Genomic DNA, 11,425 nt, shown 5'->3' with positions numbered 1-11,425 from the left:
TCTCTTTTCCCTCCATTCCTCCTCCGTATTCCAAATATACATCTCCTTGTGATAATACTGCACTTCTCCTGACATCCATCTTGTTCTTGCATTCTCAAGGGATGCCATTTAGCCGGCTGTCACAATCTCCACAATCTTCGTCTTGATGTTCTTCTTTATCAAAAGCTACTGCAACGCTTTTCCATTTCAAACAAGCGCGCTCTTCCCTGATGTTGCGCTCCCAGTTCAGCCAGAGGTAAACTAACATCGCAGGCATAGAAAGAAGCCTGAGCGGAGTCTCCACTTCTGTTTTTCAGGGGAAACAGAAGTTAGTTAAAAAATACTGTGTCCCTGAAAACCAGAAACATCCGCCAACGCTGCTATGGGTGGGGTATACAGACTTCTGCAACCTGATTGACTGAACACAATATGCAACATCTGGGACTAACATTCTTAGCCACTCTAGCATGGTGGTAGAAAATAGTGTTTCATAAAGAAAGCACATTTTCCACATTTTTTTCTGCCTTCTCGCCCACTAAATCAAACTGAGGAAATCGATGCCTTTGCAGCCTGAATGGAGAATGTTTCATGTAAAAACCGGTCCACCGGGGATACAAGTGTATATAACCGGCTTCATACAATGCCTTTGGACGGTAAGATGAAACGACTCAATGTCGCCATCTGCCAGGCTTTGGGCTAAACTCTGTGGCTGTGACAGCTAGTGAGGACCCTGTCTGTCTCTATTAATGCAAGTTCTACTACACTAACTTAGTCACACAGTCACTATAACATAAGGTCCACTTCCATCAACATTTCAGTTTATTCAAATAATCATTTCAATGTTGTTCATGTGTCAGATAACAACAAATTACAATAACTGGCAGTGCTTCACTCCAAAATGATTAAGACATGGCACAGGAAACATTTTGAAAATATAAAGATTTATTTCAAATGTTAGAACAGGAAAACTGGACTAGCAGTTCTGTAGCTATAAGAAAAATACAACTAACAAATCTGAAACATGAGTAAAAAATAAGTGGTCATACAAATGGTGATTTAATTCATAAAGCAGATAGAACACCTGGAGAGCTGATATATCATTATAACACCCTCTTAATGACAGACACTGACAGTAATACTGAAATATTATGTGCACTTGGATACCATATATTAATTGGTTGTCATCTGGCCATGCTAGAAAATATGGAATAAATGGCACTTTCTAACTATAAATTCGGCTTACTCTTACCCACACCTTATCCCCTGTTTGACTAAATCATGCACTTGCTCAACAGTTCTTCTGTATTAGCCAATTGTATCATGGTCATGTAGTGACTACTGCACAAATCCCCTGACCGCCAATTCAGATTGGCCCACTGCCATCAGAGTGAAACGTGAAAAGTCATCAACAAAAACAAAAATCAGGCGAGGGGGCATTTCCTCTTTCTAAGGTGTGGGGACTTTGTTGCCTTGGTGATGGCATTCATGAGCAGGCCGGAGAGGCACTTAGGGGCGTCCTGGGAGGAGGGAGGGCAGCATTTCTGGAAGACAGCAGGGGAAGAGGGCTTCTCTGCAGAACAGCGGCTCTCCGCCAGAGTCACTAGCTGGGTTCACAGTCAAAGAGAGAAGTTGTGAAAACAACAATACTAAAAAGCCTTCAATATGCTTAGACCTAAAATATAACTTTCTGTCTAAGATCCTGTAGACACTTGATGGCCAATCATGTTCATTTTATCCCATTGGGACAACCTGGTTAATATGAGATATGGGGTTGTCTGTGTGAACATGCAATATTAAGTTTTGAACTCACCTTTTCCTGAACACATGCAGTTCTCTGGTCTGCTGGCAGGGGGCAGCATTGGACCACTAAGTTCTGGACAGGAAGAGCCAAAGGGAACCTGAGAGACCAGATTGCAAGATTATCTCAGTATACTACATCTTTGTTTTACTCGATAATCAAATCAGTCAAAGGGCTTTGTTAGACAGATATGTACAAATGTGCCTGGATCAAACTAGCTGCTGTAATAAGATACTTGTGAAAGTTATTGTATACTATTGTTTTTAATCTTTTGGTAATGGTCTTTGATACAATGCAAATCTGAAATGTTAATGTCATTAACCACGTTCCCATCCACAGTTTTTATGCGAGTAAGCTCATACCGTATAAAACAAAACCACAGCAACTGTAATGGAAACAGGAGTTTTCGGTGAAATGTTATAAATGCCAACAGATAATTTGTTCGTTTGACATGGTGGGATCTTTTTGTGTCTGTAAAATGCATTATGTGAGAAATGGCGGTGGAAACAGCTTTATGTGCAAATATTGATATAATAACCATCAGAGCAAAGTAAACTTGTAGTCACGTGATAATATGGTGTGTGGTCCTTCCACTACGACACAGGAAACTATGCAGTTTATTAGGCTACAGATTAAATAAATGATGAACTTCACAGGGTAGTGAAAGTGCACAGTGATGAGCTTGATGTTCCTTTCCAATAAATATTGAGGGTCTTATTCTGGTGACATGATGATTGATGATTGACTGCCATTTGAAAAATGTAAATATTGGTTGCTGTTATCCATAATAAATCTCATAATCTAGACTAGCCTACCCACACTGTATCTGCTAGTTGTTGGCTAGAGCGCATGTGCCAAGACCAGAGTTGGCACATTTGCTATTTAGAGCAATCGTTTGTGACATCGGTAGAGTTGGAAATATGATGGAAACACACTGAACTTTAGATTTTTATTCGGGAAAATGGGAAAAAGTACATTTTGTGTGCACTACAAAAATCAACAACGTGTCAGTTTGGTTGAAAAACACCACTGGTGGGAAAATGCGCAAATTTAAAATCTGTCGCCAATCGGATGGAAACTTAGCTACAGTCACCATCTACTACAGTGAAATGTACCTTTTCTGAAAGCTCTGGTTCTGTCACCCAGAAAGATAAACAACAGGCTGGGCAGCATAAAAATGTGACTGAGGAGGAAAAAGGTTAACACACACACACACACACACACACACACACACACACACACACACACACACACACACACACACACACACACACACACACACACACACACACACACACACACACAACACACACACACACACACACACACACACAATAATGCTAAACAAACACACTTACTTCTTCTTGATGATTTTGTATGTTTCACAGATGTGTCCGAGGGTGTGAGTCTGTGGTGCGGCAGAGGCAGAGTCAAGCTTTTGGTCATAGTCTGGATGAGGGGCGCGGGAGGAGAAACAGGTGTACCTCTTCTCACCTTCTCCCACATCACAACAGGAGGAGTTGTGAAGCCTCCCCTTCTGCTCTTCCTCACAGAACCTGTCGAGCACCTCACGCCACTATGAGAGGAGAAAGATTAAAATATATATTATTTTTCACTGTATAGAGGATAGTTTATACAGATGTTTCAGTTTAGTAGCCTTCTTCAGTGTAGGTATGAATTGGATCCTTACTTTTCCCACGTTACCAAGTGCAGGTAGGCAGGCCATAGCCCACACACACACTGCTCCTTACCTTTCCCTCAGCACAGGGTAGCACGTCCTCCTGTCCTTTACAGCAGTGTTTGAACCCTCTCTCCAGCCGGTTCACGGCCTTTGATTGGCGGGCCAGCCAGCCAAAGCCTGTACGTGGCAGGCACTTGGGGGTGTAGAAAGGGCGGTGGTTGCGTAGACGGCAGACCAATCCGATGTTGTCGAAAGTGGGGCGTCCAGGGGGGAAGCTGATGTTAGAGTCTCTGGGAGTAGCTTGGGGGCTCTTCTTGGGCTTCTCCCCTCTGAGAGTACGTGGACCGGGCTGGGACCTGGGAGGAAAGGACACAATTCATGTAGTCATTAGTTGCCATAAAAAAGGACAATTTTTTATGCTAGGGCTGTTTTTCTTTATGTTTACTATTTTCTACACTGTAGAATAATAGTGAAGACATCAAAACTATGAAATAACACATGGAATTATGTAGTAATCAAAAATGTGTTAAACAAATCAAAATATATTTTATATTTGAGATTCTTCCACGTAGCCACCCTTTGCCTTGATGACAGCTTTGCACTCTTAGCATTCTCCCAACCAGCTTCACCTGGAATGCTTTCCAACAGTCTTAAAGGAGTTCCCACAAATGCTTAGCATGTGTGTCCAAACTTTTGACTGGCGCTGTAAGTGTTCTGACCCTTTGCTATGAGATTCGAAATTGAGCTCAGGTGCTTCCTGTTTCCATTGATCATCCTTGAGATGTTTCTACAACTTGGAATCCACCTGTGGTAAATTAATTTGATTGGACATGATTTGGAAAGGCACACACCTGTTTATATAAGGTCCCACAGTGGGCAGTGCACGTCAGAGCAAAAACCAAGCCATGGGGTCGAAGGAATTGTCCATAGAGCTCCGAGACAGGATTGTGTCGAGGGACAGATTTGGGCAAGGGTACCAAAACATTTCTGCAGCATTGAAGATCCCCAAGAACACAGTGGCCTCCATCATTCTTAAATGGAAGAAGTTTTGAACCACAAAGACTCTTCCTAGAGCTGGCCTTCCGGCCAAACTAAGCAATCAGGGGAGAAGGGCCTTGGTCAGGGAGGTGCCCAAGAACCTGATGGTTACTCTGACAGAACTCCAGAGTTCCTCTGTGGAGATGGTTGTCCTTCTGGAAGGTTCTCCCGTCTCTGCAGTACTCCACCAAATGGGCCTTTACAGTAGAGAGGCCAGACAGAAGTCACTCCTCAGTAAAAGGCACATGACATTCCGCTTGGAGTTTGCAAAAAAGGCACCTAAAGGAATCTCAGATCATAAGAAACAAGATTCTCTGGTCTGATGAAACCAAAACTGAACTTTTGGCCTGAATGCAAAGTGTCACGTCTGGAAGAAACCTGGCACCATCCCTATGGTGAAGCATGGTGGTGGCAGCATCATGCTGTGGGGAGGGTTTTCAGCGGCAGGGACTGGAAGACTAGTCAGGATCGAGGGAAAGATAAACGGCGCAAAGTACAGAAAGATCCTTGATGAGAACCTTCTCCAGAGCACTCAGGATCTCAGACTGGGACAAAGGTTCACCTTCCTACAGGACAACGACCCTAAGCACACAGCCAAGACAACGCAGGAGTGGCTTCGGGACAAGTATCTGAATGTCCTTGAGTGGCCGAGCCAGAGCCTGGACTTGAACCCAATCGAATATCTCTGTTGAGACCTGAAAATAGCCGTGCGACCAATGCTCCCCATTCAACCTGACATAGCTTGAGAGGATCTGCAGAGAAGAATGGGAGAAACTCCCCAAATACAGGTGTGCCAAACTTGTAGCGTCATACCCAAGAAGAATCAAGGCTGTAATCGCTGTCAAAGGTGCTTCAACTAAATACTGAGTAATGGGTCTGAATACTTATGTAAATGTCACATTCTGTGTAAAAAAAATGTATTTTTTTTGTTGCATTATGGGGTATTGTGTGTAGATGCAGGGGATAAAAGCGATTTAATCCAGTTTAGAATAAGGCTGTAACATAAAATATGGAAAAAGTCAAAGGGTCTGAATACTTTCCAAATGCACTTTATATGCTTAATTTTGAGTTATTTATGGAACTTTAGTTGTCATACAAATATTAGGCTATTGGTTTTGATATTGAATAGGTTCTAAGGCTGCATGACGCGACTAATGATGCTTTTGAAAAAAGCAGGAAAGGCATGTGCTCTGCTCTGTTTCTTGTACAGGCTGCACACACTTCATCATTCACAATTTGACAAGCACTTGATAATATTCTCACCCATCAGACTATTCTTAATTTAATCTGATCTTTACATATAGCCTACTAATATGTGTGGAATTACTTTTGATTAGAACGGCCCAGCTCTTCCAGTTTAGATGGACGTCATATTCTATTTGTGCCCTTCTCGTAGGCCTATTATATAGGCAGTGTCGTTTTTTATTTAAACTGTTGTCACTGTCAACAGAGTAGGCTACCCTTTAACTTGTCATATAAAAAACATATTTTGCTAATGTCTCCAGTCATATAGTGTAGTAGAAATGCATGAAATGTGTTTCCTGTTCAAAGAAAGACTCCCCAAATACAGGCCTATCTGATACAGCCTAGCCATACTCTAGTCTATGCTATACACGCTCAAAAAAAATTGTATTTCTTTGCAAACAATGATTGAGTTCTATTATTAGCCTAAATTATGACTATCCAATCTTTTCACATTTCCAATAGTAGGCCATCTTACATAAGAAACTGATGCACCTTTTTTAATAAAGCATTACATGCCTATAATACTTTATTATAAAAGCTGCATTTTTATGGGGAAACATATCTTCCCCAAATATGAAACTCACGCACTGCCTATGTATACCAGTTAGGCTACACCAGTTGTGAAGCAGATTAATGTGCTTAATTTTAAGAATTGAGACGTAAATATCAGCACATGAAAGCTGTGATCCTCTTTTATATAGTGGCCAGTCAAAACTCTGTTTTCACACGCAACTGTGCAATGACTGGGTTTATAAGAGCACATGTTTCACTACGCTCTGTAGACTCTCTCTGTATGTGCTCTTCTTACCGTGTCCCAGGGGTTCTAGGTCTGTAGGCTATGTGCTCTCTTACCGTGTCCCAGGGGTTCTAGGTCTGTAGGCTATGTGCTCTCTTACCGTGTCCCAGGGGTTCTAGGTCTGTAGGCTATGTGCTCTCTTACCGTGTCCCAGGGGTTCTAGGTCTGTAGGCTATGTGCTCTCTTACAGTGTCCCAGGGGTTCTAGGTGTGCAGGCTGCGTTTGGAGTTATTTGGCCACGTTAGTTATGATACAAATCTTGTCAAAATATATAGGCCTATGGGCTAGACTACATGACGTGCGTTTTGAAAAAGTAGGACTAAAAAAGGCATACGCTATTTCTTGCCTTACTGTACATGCATGGAATCATTAAGTGATAATACATCATTCACAAGTGATAATATTGTCACCCATCAGACTATTTTAATCTTGTCTTTACATATACTAAATAATATATGTGTGAAATGTGTTATGATTTAGAATGGACCATTATCATGCACCTATTGGAATAGGGGAGCTTTTCCCATGGTTCATTATCATGCCAGCCAGGTAGGCTGTACTCCTGTTGTAAATCGAAGCAATGTGCTTAATATTTGGAAAGTTGAGAAATAAATATAGTAGGCCTAGCCTATAGAAAGCTGATGGGATCCTCTTTTTAAAAGAGGTCATAAAAATTGTTTTGTCGATTGCATAGCCAATAGAAATGTTGCGCAACATGAGCTCATGGGCTCTCATGAAGTGTTTGATTAGATTTTCGATTTCATTTCTATTGATGTCAGTGTGATTAGAGAGACTGTAAGGTGCTGAGTACCAGCACATTAGAACTGGCTGTTAGCAAGTTTGGTACTCTACTAATGATCACCAGCACCATCAGAGTGCAGTTTTGGAGAAGCCTAGTTACCGTGACTAAACAGTCACGTAATACCGTCACCATAACAGCCCTACCCTAAACCGGTCTCTCTCTCTCTCTCCTTACTTGTGACAAGTGTTGGGGTTAAAGGTGAAGCCAGGTTCAGGTATGGGGGAGGAGCCTGCCCCCTGGGTGGTCGGCAGGTAGTTGGGGTTTGGGGTTTGGCTATGGAAACAGCTCAGTCTGGCCCCGCCCTGTTTCTTGCAGCAGTGGTGGTGGCGTGTCTTCACTGAGAACTCATCAGTACAGAATGTGGACAGGGTCTGTTCCCACTGTAAGTGACATACACAAACATCAATTCACAGATGAAAAATAGAGGTAAAAGAAGTCCTAAAATGGTGAAGGTACAGCTTTAGTGGGCCTGACTCATAAACACCTTCCCTTCTACACAGCTACACAGCTATACATATAGACTCCAAGGCTGATCTGTTGTGTCTGTATGGGCTTTCCTTCTACTGAGTCTCATCTTCCCTGGACATCCTCTGTCCTCATCACTACTACTGTCTCATCTTCCCTAGACATCCTTTGTCCTCATCACTACTACTGTCTCATCTTCCCTGGACATCCTCTGTCCTCATCACTACTACTGTCTCGGGTTGGGTTAAATGCAGAAGACACATTTTAGTTGAATGCATTCAGTTGTACAACTGACTAGGTATCCCCCTTTTCCTTATATTCCCTAGACATCCTCTGTCCTCATCACTACTACTGTCTCATCTTCCCTAGACATCCTCTGTCCTCATCAATACTACTGTCTCATCTTCCCTAGACATCCTCTGTCCTCATCACTACTACTGTCTCATCTTCCCTAGACATCCTCTGTCCTCATCAATACTACTGTCTCATCTTCCCTAGACATCCTCTGTCCTCATCACTACTACTGTCTCATCTTCCCTAGACATCCTCTGTCCTCATCAATACTACTGTCTCATCTTCCCTAGACATCCTCTGTCCTCATCAATACTACTGTCTCATCTTCCCTAGACATCCTCTGTCCTCATCAATACTACATCTGAGCACATAGAAGGTGGTTCTGTTGGTACAATAGGAGCGAACGGACCAGAACTGAACACAACACGACAGGACAGAATGGAACAGGACAGAATCCAATGTTGCCACAGAAACACTCACCGCCTGTGTAACGCAGCACAGCGTCACTTCCTGGACCTGCTGTGTCCCGTTCCTATGGCAACATGCACTGTACCAGGACTCTATCCGGTTGACGGCGTCACCTTGACGACGAAGGTAGCCAAAGCCTGTCTGGGGAAAGGAGTAGGCAGGGTACCGGGGACGACGGCTGCTATGGAGACAGATGGCCTGGAGGTTGTTAGGGGAGGGCTGGCCGGGAGGGAAGAGGACACTGGGGTGGGAATCCCCAAACGAGCGAGGCCCAGCCATTGGCCGAACTCCAGGTGTAAAGTCTGTGTCCAGGTGCAGGGTGATCTCCCTCTGGGTCATGTCTATGTCAGCTGCCCTGGAGCCCGCTGGGAACACACACTTCTGTTACTGTACTTCCCTCACACAGGATACAGCACACACATCATACTCCATTGGCTGCGTGATATGAAGTATACCAGCAGGGAAGGCATCACCACCCACCTCTCTCCTTGAGGACTTTGAGCAGGTAAGGCTTCATATGTTCATGGGTGACCTCTCTCTGCTCCATGTCAGGAAACTCTACACAGTGACAGACAGGAGTTAGTACTGACAGCCATACACTAATAACATGTCATGTGCCTACACTGTATTAATAACATGGCAGAATGGCATGGGCATAGGAGAGGATGTGTCCCAAATACTTTGGAATAGTTTCCTTCTCTCATCTGCTTTCTTTCATTATTCACAGATCTATCAGTGTTAGGCTGAATATAACAAAGCACACTCACCTATGGGTTACAGTTAGAACACACTCACCTATGGGTTACAGTTAGTTATGGTTAGAACACACTCACCTATGGGTTACAGTTAGAACACACTCAGCTATGGGTTACAGTTAGAACACACTCACCTATGGGTTACAGTTAGAACACACTCAGCTATGGGTTACAGTTAGAACACACTCAGCTATGGGTTACAGTTAGAACACACTCACCTATGGGTTACAGTTAGAACACACTCACCTATGGGTTACAGTTAGTCATGGTTAGAACACACTCACCTATGGGTTACTTAGTTACGGTAACAACACACTCACCTATGGGTTCCCAGAGTCCCCCAAACTCCACCTCCCTCTGGGTCATATCAGGCTCCAGCTGACTCGCCCCTGGAAGACACACACACACACACATTTTTAGTCATTTAGGAGACGCTCTTGTCCAGAGCGACTTACAGCAGTGAATGCATACATTTCATACATTTTTTTCCCTGTGCTGGTCCCCCGTGGGAATCAAACCCACAACCCTGGCGTTGCAAACACCATGCTCTACCAACTGAGCCACACGGGACCACACACACACACACACACACAAACCTTGCAGGAGCTCCTCTAGGTCAAAGGAGGCCTCTCGCTGTAACATGTCAGGCTTATCTATGGAAGGGATGAGAGAATGTAAACACAGACATAAAAACACAGAGACTGGCACACACGCCCACTGGTTACATAAGCCATCACACTCTGACCGTGTAATGTCAGTATGGTTGTCCGCCACCTAGATTTCACATAGAAATATGACTTATAGATATGTTATTCTCATTGAAAGCAAGTCTAAGAAGCGGAAGATCTGTTCTATGTGCGCTATTTCTATGATTCCCATTTCTTAAGTTACATTTTTGCTTCTGGTTTTGTATACCAGCTTCAAAAACCTTAAAATACAAATATTTTGGTTATTGAAAAGGAATTTCATAGCGGTTTAGATGGTACAATGATTCTCTACACTATACATTGCTTGTTTTGTCACAAACTGAAATTAGGCTCACTATAATAATTTTAGCAACCAGGAAATTGCGGAGCCACTTCTGCATATTGCACCTTTAATTAACATGGTGTGAATTCTTTAGTCTAGATGTTTGTTACACCTAAAATAATAGTTCTACTGTTAGTAGACTTGGACAAAGTTGTTCCACACTAAACTGGTGGAATGGAATGTATCACGTCCAACAAATAATGTTTTTCTTCATGATCTTGATAGTGAATCTGCGAACTTCTGCGAACTTCTAACAGACCATGCACGAACAGAAGGTGAGCCATAAATATACCAGTACATAAAACAAGGACAGAAAGAACTGATGATTACATGCAAAAACCTCATAGGCTACAAACCTTCAGATGCCGTGGACACCAGCACTAATGCACACCAGCAGGCTAGAGCCCGAGCCCAAGACCAACCCATTTCGAGGACTGACACGGGAGGTGTCTGATATCCTTGTCCTCTTTCACAGGACTGTTTCCACTCTCTCTGTTTCGCCCCTTTTCACCACCCCACTCTCTTTCCCTGTGTTTCGCAAAGTCGTTCCAAAGCCACGTCAAGTTCAGGAAACGACCCTTGAGCGTCAAATCAAGTATTTCTGGAAGTGGTATGAAATAGAGAATGAGAGTTGTGAGAGGGCATAGATACATGTATGTTTGTTTTGTGATTGGAGGGAAAAGAAGGAGGGATATTTTCCACCATGAGTCAGCAGTGGCGTGTTTTCATGGAAGAAAGCCAGGCTTCTCCCAAAAATGGACTAATAAAATAAATAAATAATTGTCCTTCATTTCGCAAGAGGCGGAATTTATCACACTGGAGAAAGCATCGGAGCGAGCGAAACAGCGCCTCTCTGTATGTGTAGCGTCGAATGCAAGGGAAGCCAGCAAGCATTTGCCCTCCCTTGATAAAACAAGTATAAAGTCATAGCCAATCAGTGTTGAGCTAAACTGAGTGAGCTCAACTGTGAATGGTCCTGGCACACCCAAAAAAGTGTCAAGGAAGCCAGTTTGGACTTGGCTGCACTCCAATCACATCATGTCACATCCAGAGCCAAATGTCATTGACAGAAACA

General features: G+C 43.2%; 1 protein-coding gene across 1 annotated transcript; it reads right to left on the bottom strand.

The window, feature by feature from the left end:
* Positions 1-903: 903 nt before the first annotated feature.
* ecm1 (Extracellular matrix protein 1) lies at positions 904-10,962 on the bottom strand. The gene is given in 10 exon segments (NM_001173661.1): positions 904-1,583; positions 1,790-1,877; positions 3,136-3,353; positions 3,529-3,814; positions 7,514-7,719; positions 8,579-8,931; positions 9,047-9,124; positions 9,642-9,710; positions 9,918-9,974; positions 10,707-10,962. Coding segments are annotated over 10 exon segments (1,608 nt in total). The 5' UTR covers positions 10,777-10,962; the 3' UTR covers positions 904-1,400.
* Between the last annotated feature and the right edge of the window lie 463 nt (positions 10,963-11,425).

Source organism: Salmo salar, chromosome ssa02 (genome assembly GCF_905237065.1).
Source record: "Salmo salar chromosome ssa02, Ssal_v3.1, whole genome shotgun sequence".
Lineage (NCBI taxonomy): Eukaryota > Metazoa > Chordata > Actinopteri > Salmoniformes > Salmonidae > Salmo > Salmo salar.
This window is presented reverse-complemented; position numbering and strand designations above follow the sequence as displayed.